This window comes from Eucalyptus grandis, chromosome 7, assembly GCF_016545825.1.
Source record: "Eucalyptus grandis isolate ANBG69807.140 chromosome 7, ASM1654582v1, whole genome shotgun sequence".
Classification (NCBI taxonomy): Eukaryota; Viridiplantae; Streptophyta; class Magnoliopsida; order Myrtales; family Myrtaceae; genus Eucalyptus; species Eucalyptus grandis.
This window is the reverse complement of record NC_052618.1, coordinates 32,828,865-32,851,183: the sequence shown is the minus strand read 5'-3', so window position 1 is coordinate 32,851,183 and position 22,319 is coordinate 32,828,865. Positions and strand designations below refer to the sequence as shown.

At 41.4% G+C, this 22,319-nt stretch overlaps 2 protein-coding genes and 1 non-coding gene across 3 annotated transcripts; 1 reads left to right on the top strand and 2 right to left on the bottom strand.

Moving 5' to 3' along the window:
• The first annotated feature begins 5,688 nt into the window (after positions 1-5,688).
• Positions 5,689-13,714, top strand: LOC104452636 (coatomer subunit gamma). The gene is given in 20 exon segments (XM_010067093.3): positions 5,689-5,871; positions 6,489-6,586; positions 6,682-6,732; positions 6,868-6,981; positions 7,087-7,287; positions 7,373-7,385; positions 7,388-7,473; positions 8,618-8,725; positions 8,816-9,049; positions 9,739-9,989; positions 10,117-10,241; positions 10,244-10,287; positions 10,377-10,532; positions 10,643-10,693; positions 10,823-10,963; positions 11,039-11,239; positions 11,329-11,460; positions 11,543-11,716; positions 12,182-12,421; positions 12,982-13,714. Coding segments are annotated over 20 exon segments (2,658 nt in total). The 5' UTR covers positions 5,689-5,828; the 3' UTR covers positions 13,177-13,714.
• A 268-nt stretch (positions 13,715-13,982) lies between these two features.
• Positions 13,983-14,054, bottom strand: TRNAE-UUC. The gene has a single exon. It is a non-coding gene; the product is annotated as a tRNA-Glu (tRNA).
• A 2,274-nt stretch (positions 14,055-16,328) lies between these two features.
• Positions 16,329-21,470, bottom strand: LOC104452637 (glucan endo-1,3-beta-glucosidase 7). Its single transcript, XM_010067094.3, is given in 9 exon segments — positions 16,329-16,667; positions 17,181-17,194; positions 17,196-17,482; positions 18,203-18,318; positions 18,321-18,525; positions 19,943-20,118; positions 20,121-20,310; positions 20,703-20,998; positions 21,319-21,470. Coding segments are annotated over 9 exon segments (1,404 nt in total). The 5' UTR covers positions 21,401-21,470; the 3' UTR covers positions 16,329-16,629.
• Between the last annotated feature and the right edge of the window lie 849 nt (positions 21,471-22,319).

Sequence of the window (22,319 nt, the reverse complement as noted above, 5' to 3'; positions counted from 1 at the left end):
TCTACTTCCAAAAAATAAGAACAGATGCTTTCAATAACATTACAAAGCTTGAATCTATGGACGGGTTATTAACAACGAAACAAATGTAGGAAAAAGCAAAGTGAAATCAGAAAAAAAAAATTGCAAAAAAAATGGACCGCAACTGGCACGTGGGGACTGCAACGACAGCAAATCCAATTAGAAAATGCATGGAGAATACCACTTGCTATTTGAAAATGCAACTCACATGCATCCGTTCGCAAAAAAGGAGATAGAATGCACCCACAAATGTGGCTTTAATAAGCCAAAGCAACACTATAAAAAATAAAAAATAAAACAAACAAAATCTATCCTATTATTACCACCTTCGTTGTCATAAATGTGGTATTCCATGATATACCTACACTTTTTATCGATATGTTGCTTTAACAAGCTGCAACCGCCTTCTCTTAGACAAACGAAGGATCAGGTGCACCAAATTTGGTAAACTGACCTCGATTGAAACGAATGAAATTGATGATGTTGATATTTAGATGGAATTGACACTTCTCCAGTTGAGGATGGAGCTCCTTCAACTCGGTACAGCTCATGTCTTTGAGTGAAAGCAGCAAACGAATTCTTCGCTTTAGGAGGCTTTTGCGTCCAAAATTACGTAATTTGCAAGTGAATTTTTCGGAGGAAAATTTCGATCCGAAGAACCCTAACTTCTTTTTATTTGGGGATTCATTAAAGCTTCTTCAAATTGGGTCAAACCAACTTTATTTTTCATTTCGTTGAATTGATCCTACTCTAGCCTTTGGAACAAGCTAATCGGTGATCACTTGGCCTTTCGCTAACCTTCAACTCTTGTTTAAGACTTAGCTGGTCATTTCACACCCTTATTCGAGATAAGGCCCTACTCATCATTGAAGCCATGAAATATGATAGGATTATGTTCCAAATTTAAGATTCCAAGTTCCAAGTTCTGTCTACCTAAAACCTGAAACCTATTCATTAAAACAGTTTCCTAATTTTTAGAACTTATAACCAACCCTACAGACTTTGAAAAACAAGTTCCACTACTAAGTTCTACCTGAAACCATGCTTACCCTTACATTTGAGTAGGGATGATTGGTTCTCGATTTAATCCAGCTTTCAAGGTAGAATCAAGAACCAACCGGGAGGTCCGGTTCCAAAGTTCCAAAGTAGAATCGGGAATCGATTAAACCATTGGTTTCGATCCAATCCAATGGAATCGGCTACTTTGTTCCCCCTTAAAGGATAGGCATGCACACAAGGGAGATTGACAAATCTTAACATATTAACAAAAGCAACGATGAGTGAAAAATTATACAACTACGTTTGGGGTACCATTAGACGAGTTAATTTTTTTTAAGAAATAATAAATAAATAAAAGTATTTGTAGTTGGTCCGATCCAGCCCAGCTTTGATTACCTCTTGGAATCGGGAACTAAACCGCCCGGACATTGTTTCTAAATTTAGGAACCAAGAATTGGACCGACACTCCCAAGAATCAAACCGCACCGGTTAGTCCATTCGGGTCCAAGTGATTCCCGATCCGTGCAAAGTGCGTTTCACACACCCCTACATTTGAGCGACTTACTTTTCTTTTTTATTTTGGGTCCGAAGAGGACTTACTTGAGCTTGCCCAGCCAAGGCAAGGCCGAGCTCGCTGGTGGCCCAAGAACACTGGGCGAGGTCGCCGGTCATGGCCGAGGCCAACAACCGGCCAAAGAAAAAGAGAAAAAAAGAGTGTTTCCGAAATTGTTCCCAAAACAAAAACAAGTTTTTTCTACTTCTTGTTTTTGTTCCAAATCTGTTTTAAAAAAAAAATTTGTTCATGGGAACAAAAGTAAACAAACGCGTTTCTATTCTTTTTTTGTTCTCCGAAACAAAAGAACAAAAATTTGTATTTCGAGGAACATAAACAAATTTAAACAAATAGGGCCTTAGCTAACAAAAAACTCTAACGTGGTTTTTTATTATTTACTCTTTTTCTACATAGCATTAACATAGCTAAAACATGAAGGATAAGATTAAATTGACGTTGTTTTGATTTAAAAACTGATTTTTAATCTAAAGATTATTTAAATTAGATTAAAAAATAAACTAAATTAAAAAAAAAAAAAAAAAAAGGCAAAGAGGGCAAGGGCCTATAAGGCCCTCATTGCCTCTAGGCAAGGGTCAGCCCAAGTCTCAGAGCCCTAGCCAATGGTTGGTGACCCTAGCCGACCCCAGGCAAGGGTCATGACCCTCCCCAAATCAGATAAAGGTCACCGGCCTTCGCCCAAATCTAACTAAAGTCGCAGACCTTTGCCCACATCTAGTTGAGGGCCATCACTAGTGGGGTCATTGCCCCATTGGCCAAGATTGTTGGGCCTTACCCAAATTTGGGGAGAGTCATGACTGTCACCTACTATTGGCCAAGGTCACCAAACATTGACTAGGGCTCAGCCACCCCAACTGAGAGTCCTTTCCATGATGGTGGGCTCATAACAACAAGGGCCTACAAGCCCTTGCCCCTTTTTGCCTTCCTCTTTTTTTCTTTTTTTCTTTTTAAGTTTAGTTAATTTTTTAACCTAAATTAAATAATACTTAGAATAAAAACTAGATATGGACCAAAATGACATTTTGGTCTCGCCATTCATGTTTTAGCCATATCATTGTTTTTTGTTAGTCAAGTCGAACAAAGTTTACAAAAGAATTTGATTGTATCAATTTGGTCAATTTTAGATTTAGGTTGCTTTTTTTTTTTAATATTTTAGGAATTAATGTCACTTATTTAACAAGTTTTAGGAATTATGGGAAACTTATCCCAAATCTATTACGATGAAACTATGGTCTACTTCCAGAAAATAAGAACAGCTGCTTTCAATAATATTACAAAACATGAATCGGTGGATGGGTTGTTAACCACAAAACATATATAGGAACAAGCAAAGTGAAATCAGTAAAACAATTTGTAAAAAAAAAAAATGGACCACAACCGACAAGTAGGGACTACAGCGACAGCGAATCCAGTTAGAAAATGCATAGAGAATACCACTTGCTATTTGAAAATGCAATTCACGTGCATCCATTTGCAAAAAAAGAGATAGAATGCACCCACAAATCCGGCTTTAACAAGCCAAAGCAACGCTATGAAAAATAAAGCATAAAACGAAAAAAAATCTATCCAATTATTACTGCCTTCGTTGCCATAAATATGGGAAGAAGTACAGTTCAAGTACCAAAACTTGACACGGAGGAACAATTAATGTCAAAAGTTAGAAAAATGATACTTAAGTGCGAAAATTGAAGCAAAATAGATCACTTAAGTGCCAATCCGACAAAAATCTAGCCAAAACGCTGACGTTGCGATATTCCGGCGAAATAAGTGCAAAACGGCATTGTTTTGCATGTTGACGTGGCTTAGACAATACAAAAACGACATCGTTTTTGTGTCGACATGGTAAAATTTAATGTAAAAATTAATTAAATTAAATTTAAAACTAAACGATTTTCCAAGAAATAAGTGCAAAACGGCGTCGTTTGCATGCGACGTGGCTAGACAATAAAAAAAAAAGATATTGTTTTTGTGTCGACGTGGTAAAAATTTAATATAAAAATTAATTAAATTAAATTTTAAACTAAATTTATTGAAAACATTTAAAAATACAAATATTAAATTAAAAAGGAGGAGGAGGAGGAGGACGGGGCGACCGAGGGCCGAGCCCTCACCACCGCTGCCGGGAAGAGCCGGCGACAGAGGAGGGAGGGTTGGTAAAGCCCTGGCTAGGGGCCAGCGCCGCCCGATCCGGGCGAGGGTCGATACCCTCGCCGGGCCGAGCCAAGGGCCGCCATTCGCCGGGGGTTGCCTTAGCAAGCGACGACCCTTGGCCCGACCGGGCGAGGACCATCAAGAACCTACGTGATTTGCAAGTGAATTTTTCGAAGGAAAATTTCCATTCGAAGAACCCTAACTTCTTTTACTTGGGGATTCATTAGAGCTTCTTCAAATTGGGACAGACCAAATTTACTTTTCCTTTTCAGTGAATTGATCCTGCTCTAGCCTACGGAGCAAGCTAATCAGTGATCACTGGGGCTTCCGGTAACCTTCAACTCTCATTTAAAACTAAGCTAGTCAATTCACGCCCTTATTCGAGATAAGGCCCTACCATCATTGGAGCCATGAAATATGATAGGATCGCATTCCAAGTTCAAAGCTCCAAATTCCAAAATTTATCTATTTAGAATCCAAAACCTACTCGTTAAAATAGGTTTCCTAATTTTTAGAAGGGAAAAAGCTACGAAAAACCCTGAACTTTACCCAAAAAGTGACACATTTACCCCAAACTTTTTTGTAACACCAAAAATCCTGAACTTTTGTTATGTGACACATTTAGCCCAAAATTATAGGACATTTTGGTATTTTCATTTTTTTTAATTTCTTTCTTTCTTTTCTTTTTTTTCCTTCTCTCTTCCCTCCCCTAGTTGGCGGAGGGAAGCCGGCATCCGGCGAGGGATGCCCTCGCCAGCATCGAGCAGCCCTCACCTGCATCCGGCAAGGGGTGCCTCACTCATCTAGGGAGGGCCGCCCTCACCCGACGCAAGCAAGGTCGGCAAGGGTGTCCCCGCCCTCGCCGGGCGTCAGCGGCCCTTGCCGCGTCTCGCGAGGACGACCTGCCGATTCGACAGGGCACCCCTTACCCGACACGGCGAGGTCGAGCAAGGGTGTCCCTACCCTCGCCAACGTCGAGCAACCTCGCTTGCATCGGCGAGGACGCCCCGGCGGATTTGGCGAGGGGTGCCCTTGCCGGCGTCGGGCAAGGGGTGCGCTCGCGATCTCGGCGAGAGAGGCCGCCCGACGCCGCAAAGGCAACCTCGCTAGACGCCGGCCTACAGAGGGAGGGAAGAAGAAGAAAAAATAGAATAAAAAAGACAAAAATACCCTTGATGGGGTAAATGTGTCACGGTTTAAAAAGTTTGGGGTTTTTCACGTCACAAAAAAAAAAAAATTGGGTAAATATGTCACTATGGGCAAAAAAGTCGGGTTTTTCGTGACTTTTTCCCTTTTTAGAACTTATAACCTACCCTGCAGACTTTGGAAAATATGTTCAACCAATCTAGTTTTTCGGTTCTAAGTTCTACTCTGAAATCATGCTCATCCTTACATTTGAGTAGGGGTAACCGGTTTTCGATATACTCCAGTTTAGATGTAGAATCGAGAACCAAACCGATTCCAAAGTAGAATTGGGAACCAAATTGGACTGTTTGGTCCTAGGACCAGAAACCGAATCGGACCGTTTGGTCCGATCCAATCCAATGGAATTGGCTACTTTTTCTCCCTTAAAGGATAGGCGTGCACAATAAAAGAGAGTGAAAAATTTTAAGATATTGATGGAAGTAACAATGAATGAAAAGTTATTGAGCCATAGTTTGGAGTACCATTGACAACTTAATATTTAGTTCACATTCTAAAAGGTATTTATAGTCTATCCGATGCAATCCAATTCGATTCCCTAAGAACCGAGAATCGAACCGGCAATCTTAAGAATCAAACTGCACTAGCTAGTCTAGTTCGAACTAGGCAGTTCATTTTACACACCCTACATTCGACAACTTACTTGAAATTTACGTACAGTGGATGACTTGGATTGCAAAATTACTTCCCAGTCCTCCTGCTCCCGTCCCAAGAGACAAAACACCAGATCTCCAAGTCCCTCCTACAGTTTTCACAGCTTCTTCCTTCTCCGTATCATCCCCCCCGCGCGCTCCGGAAAAGCTCCACACACGCCGAGCCAGATTCAGAGACTGCGCCGCCGCGCGCCCCCCGCATTCCGCCGCGCGTTCGCTCTCGCCGCGCCGCCATGGCTCAGCCGTTCATGAAGAAGGACGACGACGACGAAGAAGGTAAAGCCTCCGGCGTCCTCTCGTTCCTTCCTCTGTTTTTCTTCTCACCGGATTCGTCGGTTTCTGCTCGCACATCTGTTCGCGCGGTGCCGACGCGAGTCGTAGGTTCCTAGATCCGTCGTTTCGGTCCGATTCGATGCGCTATGGTCGTGTTCTCGACGTGATCCGGTTTCGCGCTCGCTCGATCCGAGCGGGTTCCCGCGGTCGTTTCGTATCTGTCGGCGGAAGCAATCGGGAATGTGGCTCCGGCGAGCAATGGCGATGCCGAATTGTTGTTTTGGTCGGGGCATGGGTCTGACTGAATTGATGGGCTACGGTTGTTTTCTCGACTTGATTCGGTTTTCGCGATCCGAGCGGTTCCTGTGTTGTTCCGTAGTATCGGCGGAGATAATTGTGAATTCAGCTGCTACGAGCAATGGGGATGTTGAATTGTGCGAATGTACTCGGTGTCGATGGGCGTGATCCGGGTTTTTCTCCTTCGGGGTTGCTGTTTTAATGTTCGTCGGCTGCTAGTGATTGCTGACTTCTGGTTCTTCTTGTGTGAAATGTGATGGGATGGAGCTCCCATATGTGGGTCTTTTGATTTACCTGATTTTTGCGATTCGAATGCTGTGCAGCCGATTACTCTCCGTTTCTTGGGATCGAGAAGGGAGCAGTTCTTCAGGAAGCTAGAGTTTTCAACGACCCTCAGCTTGACCCTAGGCGATGCTCTCAGGTCTCGCTTTGTGGTATTCAATTTCAAACCTACATTTCACGCCCAGTTCTTTCATCAATGACTGAGTTTTCTGGTGTTTTTTCGCTCGATTGCAGGTCATCACGAAGCTACTCTATCTGCTGAATCAGGGGGAAACATTCACCAAGGTCAAATTCTTTTAAATGTTCCAAATCATTACCCCTTATGCTTCATTGGCTGTTATGATCAAGATCATGGAGGATTTGATTAATGTGTCTCTTTTTTAGTGCTATATGTGACTGGATCTCCATTCAATCATGCAGACAGAAGCGACAGAAGTCTTTTTTGCTGTGACAAAACTTTTCCAATCCAGAGACATAGGATTAAGGAGAATGGTTTATTTGATGATAAAGGAGATCTCTCCTTCTGCAGATGAGGTTGTATGCTGAATTGGAATATTCTAATCCTGACTCCCTTTATATGAATGAGCCTTGGTTTTGTTTTGCAAATTCTGACTTGCTGAATTTTCTTTGCTTCGCTAGGTGATTATTGTGACAAGCTCCCTAATGAAGGATATGAACAGCAAGACTGACATGTATCGTGCCAATGCAATTCGAGTTTTATGTCGGATCACAGATGGAACCCTGCTCACCCAAATTGAACGCTACTTGAAACAAGCTATTGTTGACAAGAACCCGGTGGTTGCCAGTGCAGCCTTAGTTAGCGGGATCCATTTACTTCAGGTTCATTTAAATGCTTTCTGGTGATGGTAGCTAGTTCCTTCTTTATGTCAAAATCTGCCTCTTTATATTTGTCTCATGTTTACAGACGAACCCGGAGATTGTAAAAGGTGGAGCAATGAGGTTCAGGAAGCTGTGCAATCAAGAGCAGCCCTTGTACAGTTTCATGCACTGGCCGTACTCCATCAGGTTGGTTAAAGCATTGTTCGTCTAGACGATTGGACTTACCTTTTCACAATTTAGGTGCAATTTTTGGAGAAACTGCAATCTTATATCCCAGTATTAGTCAGCCGCATGGCTATTTACCTTTGCATAGAAAATTTTAGACTTGATCGTGTTTTGTGTGTTTCATGTCTATGGACGCCTGACTGCCTGTCCCAAGTGGAAGGCTAATTCCATGGCAATAATATGATTTACTATCTGAAGCTAAACATGAATAGATCCATTTGTTGACCTCTGTGAAAAATCCGTGATTTAATGTTTTAGATGAACTTTTAGCTTCTGGAATTTGCATTCGGGAAGAGAAGCTGTCTCATTTTCTGCAATAGAAACTAGCTAGTAGATTCTGAAGTGTTTTTCACTGTTCTTTCTGTTTCCTCTATTTCTTCTACATTAAGGAATTTCTTGCTTGTCAGGTGGTTCTTTCCTGTTATTGTTCTGAACTAATACAAGTTCATACGTAGCCTCATAGGAGGAAACCTATCACTTTTAGTTCATGAAAAGTTGAGAGAGAGAGAGAGAGAGAGAGAGAGAGAGAGAGATCTTTGACATTGTCATACCAGCTTTCCCTGTGATCAGTGATCTGCAATCTAAAATAGACATAATTTATCTTTAGTTGGTCATATTGATTTTGACAAAAGACATGAAGGACGCAGATATTTTATATTTTCACTTTTATCATGGTGGGGTAAATGTAAATACTTGGTCTTCCCTTTTCTTCAATACCTAGAACAACTTAAATTTAGCAGTTCATTCTATTCTGTAAATTGGCTGATTCATGTTGTGTCATGACACATCACCTTTCTTTTCTTTTGATCTCCTTTCCTTTTCTGAAAACAAACCTGAATTTGTCGTCTCCATTGAATGGTCATAATTGAGCGCATTGCTTTGTGCTGCTGGACATACTGTCTCGTATCATGCTGTTTTTTCCCTTTTTGCTGTGGAAAGAGGCAATTATTTTGGCCATCAAGAAAGAAAAGAGCCTCTGATTATACTCTAATGTATACAATGCCACACAATAACGAGACTTTCCTTTTTTCTGTACGCTTAAAATGTATTTGGATTACTTATTAGCTTAAAGGTGCTGACGTTACATCCTATTCAAAACACACAGATTCGGCAAAATGATAGACTTGCTGTGAGCAAGCTTGTAACAAGCTTGACAAGGGGATCTGTTCGATCACCTTTGGCCCAGTGCCTTTTAATACGCTACACTAGTCAGGTACTTGTAGCTACTTAGCTGGAAGATGTCCTTTTCAATATGACATAACTAATTTGCATGACATTATCATTTATTAAACAATATATGCAGGTTATCCATGAGTCAGCCGGTAATTCACAAACTGGTGAAAGACCATTTTTTGATTATTTGGAAAGCTGTCTGCGGCACAAGGCTGAAATGGTGATTCTTGAGGCTGCAAGAGCTATCACCGAGCTTAATGGAGTGACAAGCAGGGAATTGACTCCAGCAATAACTGTTCTCCAGCTCTTTTTGAGTTCTTCCAAACCAGTGCTGAGATTCGCAGCTGTCCGCACTCTGAATAAGGTCAGTACCTCCCACCCTACTCCTCCCTAGATAGTCTGCCAATACGTTTTTAAAACCCTTTTTATGTGTAGAAGACTAATCAATGTAAATATCCACATATCCTCCAAATGGGTGTGAGCAGTTTTGTCATCATCACCTTCAGTCTGCATATATTGTTACTCGTCTTTCTTCATTAGTTGTATATGCATATGCATACATATGTAGCATAGGTGCAAAGGCACCCATATATTTGAAGAAATAGAGCAACATGTTTCTGTCTTCGTACCTTATTTGTAGTCCCAGGAGGACAGAAAGAAAGCAGCTGGTTGTAGATTATTGTACCCTATTTATCGCCCCAGTAATTGTAAGATGGAAATATTCAGATGACGTGTATGTGGACTTTTGTCCAGAGTTGAGTTGTGACCAGGCTCAGAAAGGATGTCTAGAACTGAACTAGTGGTGGAATGAGGAGCTCTTCTCTTGGCACTATCATGGGAGTTGGAATAAGACCTCTCAAGTTTAGATTTCCACATAGTTTGTGTCTTGTTTGTGGGGTTGGATATAGTTGAATCTTTTGTCAAAATTTGACCTAGGCCAAGGATTCCACATGGCCCCAAAGAGTTTGGTTGTGGGACAACCAATATTTTTCATTAACATTCCTGCAGTTGCAGTTCTATTCCAAGTAAATCTTAAAGAATATTCTTGAACAGGTTGCAATGACACATCCAATGGCCGTCACTAATTGCAATATAGATATGGAGAGTCTTATTTCTGACCAGAACAGAAGCATCGCCACACTTGCCATCACCACTCTTCTGAAGACAGGAAACGAATCAAGTGTTGATCGTCTGATGAAGCAGATTACCAATTTTATGTCAGATATTGCCGATGAGTTTAAAATTGTAGTGGTGGAAGCCATAAGGTCATTATGTTTGAAGTTTCCTCTGAAATACAGATCCCTGTGAGTTGGCCTCCTTCCATTTTCCTTTTTGGTACAACAAATATATCTTATCATGTGGTTATTCTCTAAAGTAACTGATACGTGAATTTGGATTAACCTATGATGATGTTATTTTGGTTTTCGTCAGGATGAACTTCCTTAGCAACATTCTTAGGGAAGAAGGTGGATTCGAGTATAAAAAGGCTATTATAGATTCCATTGTGATCCTCATCAGGGATATACCTGAAGCAAAAGAAAGTGGGTTGCTTCATCTGTGGAATTTATTGAAGATTGTGAATTTACTTATCTGTCGACACAGGTGGGGTGTTTGAGTTACATTATGTTTAAAGAGTTCCCCTTTTCTTTAAAAATCAGCTTTTTCATGTGTGGTTACATTTTCATTGGTAGATTCTCCATTTTCTGGGAATCGAAGGGCCGAAAACCTCAGATCCTAGTAAGTACATAAGGTACATCTACAATCGGGTACATCTTGAGAATGCTACTGTTCGGGCTAGTGCTGTAAGCACCCTGGCAAAGTTTGGTGCCATGGTCGAATCGTTGAAGGTAAGCCGAGTTTCCTTTACTTCTGCTATTTAGCAAATGTTGTATGCACCTTTCAACAGTTCTTTCTGATCTGATCAATGCTGGATTAATCACTGACAACTTCCTTGCAGCCCCGTATCTTTGTTCTTCTACGGCGCTGTCTCTTTGATAGTGATGATGAGGTTAGTTGTCTGGGGCAAAGATCATGTTATATGCTTTTTAGCTTTGCTTATTTTGCTTGTCATGCAATAGATTTTTCCCCTATATGAGCCTTCGTGTCTGGCCTCAACTTAGTTTATGCACACTTGCAGGTTCGTGACAGAGCAACTCTTTACCTAAACACACTTGGGTGTGATGATTCAGAAGTTGAGACTAATGCAAGCGCGAATGAGTTTCTCTTTGGGTCGCTGGAAGTTCCCCTGGCCAACTTGGAGACAAGTCTGAAAAACTATGTCAGTCTTATCTCCCCCCCTCACTCCTCGTCTAAAGACCTTTAACTTTGACTTACATGTCCATTTCCAATATAGGAGCCTTCAGATGAGTCCTTTGACATAAACTCTGTGCCCAAGGAGATCAAGTCTCAGCCACTTGCAGAGAAAAAAGCCCCTGGAAAGAAGCCTACTGCTGGTCTGGCTGCTCCTCCAAGTGGCCCTGCAACAACTGTTGATGCTTATGAGAGACTTCTTTCTTCAATTGCTGAGTTTTCCAGCTTTGGGAAGCTTTTTAAGGTTCTGTAATTATATTTTTATCTCAATAATGCTTATGTCCACCTTTTGTTGGTAGAGATTTACTTAAAAGGGTTTTCTTTTTCTTGCAGTCGTCTGCGCCAGTCGAGTTGACTGAAGCAGGAACAGAATATGCAGTTAATGTTGTGAAACACATTTTTGATAGCCATGTCTTGTTTCAGTACAACTGCACCAACACGATTCCGGAGGTGTTATTGGAAAATGTAATGTTATCTTCAAAACTGCCATATATTGCTTTGACACATTGCCTGAGACTGCAATTATAGTTTCTGAATTTGCTTCTAGGTTGCTGTTATAGTGGATTCCTCGGATGCGGAGGAGTTTTCTGAAGTTGCATCCAAACCTCTACGATCTCTTCCTTATGATTCACCTGGACAGACCTTTGTGGCATTTGAAAAGCCTGACGGTGTGCCTGCAGTTGGAAAATTCTCCAATATGTTGAAGTTCATAGTTAAAGAGGTATTAGTTGGCTTTACTTAGATTATCCCCTCATTCTTCTCCAGCTTATAGTTTAGAGAAGAATGACTTGTCACCTTCAATATCATGTTTAACGTGATATAACTGAAGATTGTTGAATAACGGCTTGTCTTTCAGTAACTGGTTTTGTCTAATATCATCTGTTGTCATTGTCAGCTATTGTAGATGACATGAAATCCTCTCGCTAATTGCCTCAACATGTGAAAATATTTGGTATGGTAGAAGCATACGTGCTACTCTATGGTCACATTCTCCTGTGGGATTGAGTGCCCATTCTCTACTGACGGCTTGTAATTTAAAAACCCATAAATCTTAATGCTATTACTGACATTTTTGGGTAAATTCTCATAATTAACTTGCATAAAGAGGAGAGAATGCAATCAACAGACCAATTTTATTCTTTGGTTTTGAATCACTTTTTTGTTTAATATTTTACTTCCCTATCAGGTTGATCTGCCCACTGGTGAAGCAGAGGAAGATGGTGTTGAAGATGAATATCAGCTTGAGGACCTTGAGGTTGTTGCAGCAGATTACATGCTGAAAGTCGGAGTATCCAATTTCAGAAATGCATGGGAAAGCATGGGTGCAGATTTTGAGCGGGTTGATGAATATGGCCTGGGATCTAGGGAGAGCTTGACCGAAGCTATGAATGCAGTCATCGACCTTCTTGGCATGCAGCCCTGTGAGGTATTCTTTTGTTGGAAGTACTTTTATTTGCAGCTCGAGGTTGGTTTAAGAACATATATGCCAGAATATTGATGTTGGTTTACACCTGCTTTGGGCTTTCTGACATAGTAATCCTTTATACCGAAACTCTATTGACCCAGTTAATAAAGATGCAAATGAACAATTTCATGTCAGTATGCTTTCTGAGGCATGATAAAGACAGATATCGCAGAAGCTGTTTCTACCTCTTCATTTGCCCTGAAGTCCATGGAATAAGTGAATGAACTTGTTTTCTTATAGCGATGGGAATTAGGCTGACCATGTTGGACCTACTTTCAATATAAGTGGGTGTTCTTCTTTAGACAAAACCTTGAACTAAAGGTTGTTAAAGTTTGATAAATAGAAGACATTGAGACTGATAAGAAAACTATGACATTGAGAGATGGAAGGACTCCGAGGAATTTTCCAACTCGGTGCAGATTGGCAGTCACCATTTTTTTCATTCTGTTGTTAGATGTACTCTGCCTTTATGATGTATTATCATCCATTGAAGTGAAAGCGAGTTTGTTATATGTCTTTAGGGAACGGAAGTGGTCCCAAGCAATTCCAGGTCCCACAGCTGCCTACTATCCGGTGTATATATTGGGAACGTGAAGGTCCTGGTGCGCTTGTCCTTCGGAATAGATGGTCAGAGAGATGTCGCGATGAAGTTGGCCGTGCGCTCCGAGGATGAAAGCGTCAGTGATGCCATACACGAGATTGTAGCGAGCGGTTGATTTGCGTGTTCAGTTTCTCTACTTTTTTGCCTTTAAGAAAGGAGAGCTGGAGTGGAATTTTGCAGAAGAGACCGAAACTTTCTCGGCATAGGGTGGTTGGACATTGATTTGTGCGACTCGGCTTCATCTCCACGTAGATATGATTCAAAAGTGAAAATAGGGAGCAAAAAGAAGATGCTGGATCAGGCTTTTCCTTCTGCATATTCTTCCATTGTCCGACTGCCTCAGTGATCCATTCATATACGACGAACACGGCTGCACCATTGCTACATTGGCATTTATGAACTGTCTAATAATTGTTTCGATCATGCGGGGGCTTTCTCCCTTTTCTTTTTGATTCGAACTGGTCAAGAGCAGGAATGGAATGCAGTAGCAATCATCCATGGCTCTATGTGTTACCGTCACGGTGCCGGTGCCGGTGCCGAGACAGACATGGAAATTTGATTTGTTTCTTAGTCCTAAGTTTCTGCTACGACTATGTCGGGTCCGGTGTTCTTTTTTCGGACATTGTCACTATTTTTGGTCGTTCATTTTGTCACCGATGAGGAATTTCCCGTCGACCGGAGGCGAGCTCTAGTGAACCATAAAATCCGTAGTTGGACTGATTTTTTTCCGCGTGATGATGAGAAACTAGTTAAAACTGGAGGAGCCAGGTTTCAGAGGATTGATAGTGAGAGTGATCGGAAGTCTGGAACTGTTTTCTGGTAACTCTAATGCTAACCAAAATTACCTTAATTGGAAAAATTATTAGTCTCTAGAAAATACGTTAATTATGTGCAGATTTGAAAAAAAAAAAAAAAAAAAGGTTCCATTGCCGGGAATCGAACCCGGGTCTCCTGGGTGAAAGCCAGATATCCTAACCGCTGGACGACAATGGAACAGTTGGCATGGGATGCATAATATTTATAATTAGATCATGTATCCGACCTTCAAATGATAGTAGAATAATTTATTTTAATTTTCACTTTCATCATTGCCATCGTTATCATTTTTATGATCAATAACATAAAAAATCTCAAATTTGGACAAATTTATCTCATTTAATTTTTTTATCACAAAAACCTAAACATAATACACATATGATAATACTCTAAATAAATACCATTCTAATAAGTTTACCCTCAATTAGTTTTTTTTTTTTTTTTTTTGCTCATATCATAGAAAATTTTAGGGTAAGTACTACACTTGACCGATACACCTGTAAACTGTCAAATGTCATCCAACAGCAATTTGATAAGAAAATTTAAATGAAAATTAACGAAGGGTGAATTTATCGTAGTTATATTAATTTAGAGTTTTTATTAGTATTAACTCTTATTTTTAAGAAAACTTAGTTCTTTCAAGAACATGGCTCTTGATCATGTATTTTTTTGCGGTTTCTCGAGAGGAAATCACTTTCTCTAAAGTGGTATGATGGATACACAATGGATGCTTGCTAAAACTTATTGACGGTATCAACGGACTCCATAGAAGACGTATATCTTGGCTTCCAACTTCTCCCATCTTTTGTCCGAATGGGGTTTTTCTCAACTCCACGACCCGCAAGCTGCCCGTACACAAACAAAGATGCGTGCTTCCTTCTCCTTCTTTTCTTTTTATTTTGGTATCACGGCACCCGCTTAAGTCACGCAACGCGACGAGAAGGAAATCGAACCCTGGCCGTTTGTGTGGCCAGTGTGCGCCCTAACCAACTCGCCCACCACGGGATGGGCCATGCTTCCTTCTTTTCTAATCCGTAAAATGACGGATTCAACCCGATCCAACGCATAAATTTTCTATTTGATGGGATGACAAAAACCATCTTGTCAAACGAAATTCTTGCCTATATTAAGGGAAATAATAGGTGAAAGATAAGTCGGTCGGATATTGATCGATAAGATGTCGACCTATTTAAAACAACCCGATTATGATCCTAATCGTACTGAGCCAAATCCGAGCAACCCAAAATAAATTCCAAACCCAACCTAATCCGCCCGATCCCCAATTCCCAGTTTTTCCTTTTTGCAAAAGAAATCCCATCGTCTCTCGCTCATTCCCTCTTTCTACTACCAAAAGCCAATTTTGGAGGGAATTATCAAAAAAAAATCCTCATTCAATCTTAAACTTTTTTTTTTATTAATTCAATCATAAACATTTTATATTTGTGTCAATTGAGTTCATTCGGCCAATTTTGGCCAGCCGACACTAACATGGCATAACCAGTGCTAAGGTGACATTTTTAAAATAATATTTGAATAATTTTTAATTTTTTTTCTTTTCTTTAATTTTTCCCCCTTCCCCTTCCGCTTCCATCTAGAGTTGCCGAAGGCATCGTGGCCCTTGTCCAACCAAAATCGGGTGAGGGCATAGCAGCCCTTGCCCAACTAGGCAAGGGTAGGCTCTAAGGAAGATGAAGGGGGAAAATTAAAATTATAAAAAATTATAAAAATATTCAAAAATATTAAAATGTTCTAAATTTTTATAATTTTTTTTTTTTTTCTTTTCTTTTCTTTAATTTTCCCCCATTCCCCTTCCTTAGAATCGGCAAGGGCATCGCAACCCTCACCCTAAGTGTGTGTGGGCGAGGTTGCAAGGGTCGCGATGACCTCACCCAACAAAATCGGGTGCAGGCATTGCGGCCCTCACCCAACCAAGCAAGGGCTAGCTCTAGGGAAGGGGGAAAATTAAAGAAAAATTATAAAAAAAAATTCAAAAATATTAAAATATTATTTTAAAAATACCATATTTGCACCAATAGTGCCAAATCAATGTCGACCAATCAAAATTGGCCGAATAAACTCAATTAACACAAATGCAAAAAGTTTATAATTGAATTGACTAAAAAAAAGTTTACGATATAATGCAATAGGTTTAAGACTTTTTTTATAATTATCCCGTCAATTTTGTGCTTCATCCTTTTAGTTCAAAAGTTGTCCTTGTAAAGAATGAAAAACCTCGTTGCGTCCTTGACCAAACCCCATCACCTCGTTACTTCACATGTAAACGTATTTACTTAATTTATCATCTCATACAAAAAAAAAAAAAAATTATATATATATATATATATAATACGGTCTGGCACAGCTTCTACTGAAAATACAGCATTTAATCAGTAAATAATCGGACCGGAAAAGGCAAGAGAGAGAGAGAGAGAGTGATCCTTTGGATCGAAATCAATGCCCAAAAATCATGTAGCTTCATTGAAGATCTAGGAAATAAGGTACACGGCACAATATGGAGACTTATTCAAACCTAAAACCTTAGGGATCCTTTTTCCCATACTCATTAACTTTATGAGGAAAAATAAAATAAAATGACGGAGAAAAGGGCTACATATATGTATTTGTATTACACCTATAAATATAAGAAGGAAGGGCTTTACAACTAAATATAGGGACAAAGTTCTTCAACTACACCGCCATTCCTTATTCCGCCTTTTATATATATCATCTAATGATACAGTTCTATCGCACTTCAGGTGCTCCCACCAGGGTAAACACAGCCATTGTAACCTGCAATTCAGACAATTCAGTTCAAATTAGCAATAACTCACTACAGAGATGAACTCATTGCACATCACTAGCCCTGGCTCGTCTGCTCGACTTTGCGGAAATAATGTTTTTATCTTGCATGAATCCGAGCATAGACCGCGAATTCGAACTTGGGCACCCCTATTCTATCTGTTAGTCCAGGGCTTGATTATCAGTAGCTTAAACTTTTGGAGAAAGCGATTAGTCTAACACCATATTAGTATTCGCAGAAGCAATACCTATAACCAGCTCAAACTTCATCCTTTTTCCTTCTGATTTACTCTGCCTCTTCTCATTTTGGAGCAAATGCATTTGGTAACAAAGGCATTTTTTGGAGGAAAAATAAAAAATCGATTTGGGTAGCGCATTATGGTTAGGCATAAGATACTAAAGATGCTAAAGATACGAGGATCAGTGTTCATTTACGCATGTTTAGGAATTATAATGTCTAGGTTAAGTATGAGTACTCATAGAGCCATGCTTTGGAAGACTTACTGGGATTGTTCGTCGAGCGTTGCTGTTTGAGAGAAATCGCAGTTCCAAGGGTTCCTGCCTAATGTTTGGTAGTAGAGGTTCATGGCAAAAGCTGCATGCGACGCTATGGTGTTCGGATCAAAGCAAGCACCGCCAGGTTGGATCGGACTGCAATCGATGTTATTGCTGCAAGCATAGTCGAGACTTGCTTGCAATTGAGCATCGGAAACGCCAGATTTGGGAACACACCAGCCCGGTCCTGTTGGTTTTGGGGTCGGAGTCACTGGGGTCGGAGTCACTGGAGCTTTTGGAGAAGCTGGGGTCTGAAGTACAGGAGAAACTTTGAGAATTATTAAGTGTTCATTTCAGATTTTACAACTTCTAAGAGTTGCAGAATTAAAGCTCCTAAATGCAGCAACTTATCAAATACAAATACAGGGGCAACCACACATGCATTCCTCTTCTAAGTACCCATTATCCATCATGCTATCCTTAGAAATAAAGCACTGTATGCATAGAGGTCCAAAACTTTTGGATTTGATTAATGAAGTTGTCACTGCAACAGGTACAGACTATGATCCTTGATGAATAATGGGGCTTGTACATATGATGTCTACATGAAGTAGGTGGTTCCAACTCTCCCAAATTCTGAGCCAAAAAGTAAATTGGAAGAAAGAAAGAAAGAAAAACCTCCAAATACTAAGAATTCTTATTCAGAGTGCCTTGCAGGGTCAACAGAGCAAAATAATGTGCATGATAGTAGCTTTGTGCCAAACTAGAACAGAGTAGGCCCTAGATGATTTCTGTTAAAGTTTTATTTTGCTGCCTATATAGATCCTGAAAGCCTATCGCACCTTTCCGTCTCCTGTCACGAAGGTCAAGACCCATAGTTCTATTATTTCAAACATGGATTGCAAAGCAATTTGCATACTCCACCTTTCATGTCCATTGTTCGATACAGTACGATTCCTGTATTGTCTATTACATACTGCCAAAATAAAGAGCCATAATGGCATGAAGAAGAGTGAACGTGGTTGTTTTACCTGGCTACTCTTCGCAAGACCAATGTCATAAGTCATGGTCAGATCAGGCTTGTACATTCCAAACGATCGTTCAGAAGTAGGCCCTGGTTTCAAATCCTCGTCATAGAGTGCGAAATGTATGTGTCCACGGACTTCCCAGGCATCAGTGGAGTGCCAACCAAAGATCTAAGGTGAGCGATCAAATTGCCATTGTAAGCCTTAGCATTCTCTACGCTAGTCCCGACTTCATTGCTGTCGCCATTGTACGGCCACCCCGTCTCTGCAACCATGATTTCAATGTCCTTGTAACCCAAAGCCTTTAGGGCAGAGTAAACAGCATCAACCTGCAGATTGTGATTTTGCTCATTTATCAAGTGAACTCACATTGTTCTTCAGATAAAAGCACGTGCAATATGTCACCTAGCTAGTTAATGAGAACTACTCTATCCCCATGGCTACATTTTCACCCACATTATGGAAGGGGCTTTGACATCGGGTGGTCCCTGCCTGTCACAACTTGTTTAATTTCTGGTTCACTTTAGGTACGTGGCCAAAAGATGTTTGGAGGCTTTTGTCTAAAATTCTTCCTCTGGACAGCCTGTCAGCCCATACCTCAAGTAACTTTCCAAGGTTCCCATCTCTCACAGCACAGGATGACCACCATTCTAAAGAGATGAGCTAAGCAAAAGTGCAGTAACTAATTTTATCAATTTGTATTTGTGCTGGTACATCGTGGGCATATATACCAACGGAACCAGATGCTTTTTCAAAAGGCAAGATGAAAAAGGTTGATGACAAAGGTACTTGAATGGAAGTCTACAGCGACACAACCACCATGAATAACCTATTTCAGAAGTTGGAAGGTTTGAGCCATCAGTTCTTCTCAGAAGCAAACTTTTTCAGCCAGAACACTCTAACCTCACCATTGAAAACAACCCAGAAAAGAGAAAAGAAAACCAAAGCATCTCTCTTGCCTCCTTTTTGCTACACCCATACACAGGAGAAGAAACACAGCATCTTTCCTCAGCTCATCAAAAGTAGCATCTAAACTATGAGAGAGCTGATCAGGCAAACTCTCATTTCACGGTCAATGAACAAAAGGTCAATAAGTACCGTGGAATTTGGACACAACAAGGCGGCGGACTGGGCATGCTTTGACACCACCATAGTACATACATAGATGCAAAACTTTCAGTTCTATGGGACCACGTTGCTATTAGAGAACCCGACCTAAACGAAGAAGGGGTGGTTGTGGACTCACTTTTTTTCTAAGTCTACTGAAGAGAATTCATTCATTGCTCAGTTGAGGCCCACCATTTCTAAAAGATTGACCAAGACTCCACCTATAGGAAGGAAATGTCTTGAACAGGCAGCATCTTTTCGAGAACAAATGACCATATTGCAAAGAGCAGATTCAAAAGTTCTTAATCAGCTTGACCCCCAGCCCGAAACACAAATTGGACGACCATGGACAGATAATTCACTTTGTCAGGTCGAACTCGGACTCAGCTTTCATATCAAGCTGTGTATGACCGAGTCAAGCTCGAGTATTGAAATGCAGTCTTTAACTGGACTCTATCTACATCATCAGGCCATGGCCAGTGGGGCATACAGAAAGAATCAAACGTCAATGCATTCGACCGTTAGAAAGATAAGAGTTTTGTCAGCAGAGATGGGCCGAGAACTCTCTCACCAAGGCCCATTTCCCAGGAAGAAGAAGAAGAAGAAGGCAGGAATGAAAGAGATAGAAACCAAATTCACCTGAGCGTCGAACATGTTCATGTACTTGATCCCGGTCCCGGAGTCGACCCGCCCGGCGTTGGGCTGGAACAGGCAGAACGCCAGCGTCTCGGGCCTCGGGTCGCTCTGGTACGCGAAGAACGGGTACGGGTTGATGGGCAGGGGCGAGCCGTTCTCCCGCTGGAACTGCAGCACGTCCTCATCCGGGCCTCGAACGAGGGGTGGAACCGGCCCGACGACGGCGGGTCGGACTGGCTCAGCAGCGACATGGCGTGCACCGACGACACCTTCACCTTGCCGCCCAGCCCGGCGGCGGTGATGGCCCTCTGCATGTTCTGCATCGCCGGCAGGAGCTGCGACATCAAATTCTCGTCGTTGGACATGAACACCTGCGAAACATTAGAAAAACGCGAATTTTTAGCGCTTTCTTGGTCCTTTCTTGATGTTTGCTCCATCAAAAAGAGAAAAGGAATGGCACCATCTCTCACATCATTCATACCCACCAAAAAGCCAGATGAAAGGAAAAAAAGCAAAGGCCTTTACGCCGTTTTAGCTGCATTATCTGCTTCAATTAAAATCGTGTTCGAGTTCGTGATCACGGGCCGTGTCGAAAACCGGCAGCGAACGAACTTAAGCTAGATGAATTTCGAATGGCGACTTCAAATTCATTTCAAGACTTCTTGAATTAGCTCTCCTTGAGCCTGTAAATCTCGGGAAATTCAAAGGGTCGCGCTTTGATTTTTGCCCGTTTCGGAAGAACAGAGAGAGCTGAAGGATTCACCTCATTGCCCACCGTGACGAGGGTGATCTTGCTGGCGGGATAGAAGGGGAGGATGTTGGCGCCGACCCACTGGCCGGCCGCGTTGGGATCGGCGGCCAGCGAGGGGATGTCGCCGTTGGCCGCGCCGATCACGATCCCGATGCCCGTGTTCGCCAGCGCCTTGATTATCGCCGGATCCGCGCCGTACAGCCTGACCTTCCCGATCGTCGTCGACTGCAGGAGCTTCGCCGTGGACTCCGGCGGCGGGAGGTTGTCGGCCACCTGCCCATAGTTCACTCCGACGAAGGACTGCGAAACTGCAGAGACGAAATAGCTACCGTCAAGACATTCCTCAGCTTCCTCACCCGACTCGACTCGCTCAAGATTGGACAAACTTCGAGCGGGCAGATCGAACGCCACGAAAAGAAACGGAAGAAACCGCCGCGAACCCACATCGAATCCGGACTCGACCAGCGAGAAGCTCCGATACCCATTTCTCGCAAGACTCGACTGACTCGATAGACCACACAAAATTCAGCTCAAACTCTGCGAATTCCGCTGCTCAACTAGCCAAGAATCTACCCACAGAAAGAGAGAGAAAGCGAGAGAGAGAAGGATATGCTCAGAAAGCACTTACAGGCGAGGCGAGAAGCGTGGAGGAGGAGGAGGAGGAGGAGGAAGGAGAGGGAGGAGGGATTGGAGAGGAAGGAAGCCGCCATGGATGGTGCTCGATGAGCTGGATATGGAGTGTGCGGGCGTGCTCAAGTGTTTTTAAAAAGTGGTTTGGGGAGTTCGAGCTCCAGATATAAATAATTGAGATAGCTGCATGAATAACGTCATCGTTGATTTTTTATCAATATTTAATTCAGCTCCTAAATCATATAAAAATACTATTATTATTCTTCTATTGATTCGACTTTGAAAATGGCATTAAATATTTTTATCTAGTTTAAGAATCAAATTAAATATATACCAAAAAATCTAATCTCAAAATTACATGAAAGTATCTAATATTCTCATCTGATTAATGTGAGTCCGAGAACTTTTCGTATAATTTAGAGATGAAATCGAATATGTCTATACATATTCACATTGTGTAAAGTTCAGGACCCTTTCTATCAATTTTCATTAATGATCCATCAAGATGTGTCGAAAATAAAACAGAAAGGAGAAAAATAAGGGAAGGCGGAAGGAAAGTAACGGTAACGAAGAAGGACAAAGGAGAAGAAGCGCAGCAGTTTCGATTCGGTGTGAAAAGGGCAGGAGTTCAATTAATTATAGAAATAATTAATTATTAGAAATATAGAAATAATTAATTATGGAAATATAACTTTCCCTTTTCTTATTTTAATTTTTATGGGGTCAACAGACCGCAGGAGTCTTGGTCTCGGCCTCCTCTGTCCCCATTGACTTTTGACGCGGGGGACGTTAGCGTGAAGAGGTGGGTTGTGTCAGGGGCGGTTTCGTAATTGAAACCGAATCTAGGGGCTGTTTTTGGACTGCGGCTGGTTTTGCTACCCCCAACAATTCCCCAATTTCGAATAAAAAACAGGAAAATGGAACTATAAATTTTGGAGAGTGAGGTGAAATCCGACAAGAAAAAAAAAAAGGAAAATGAGAGGGAAAGAAAAGAGAGTT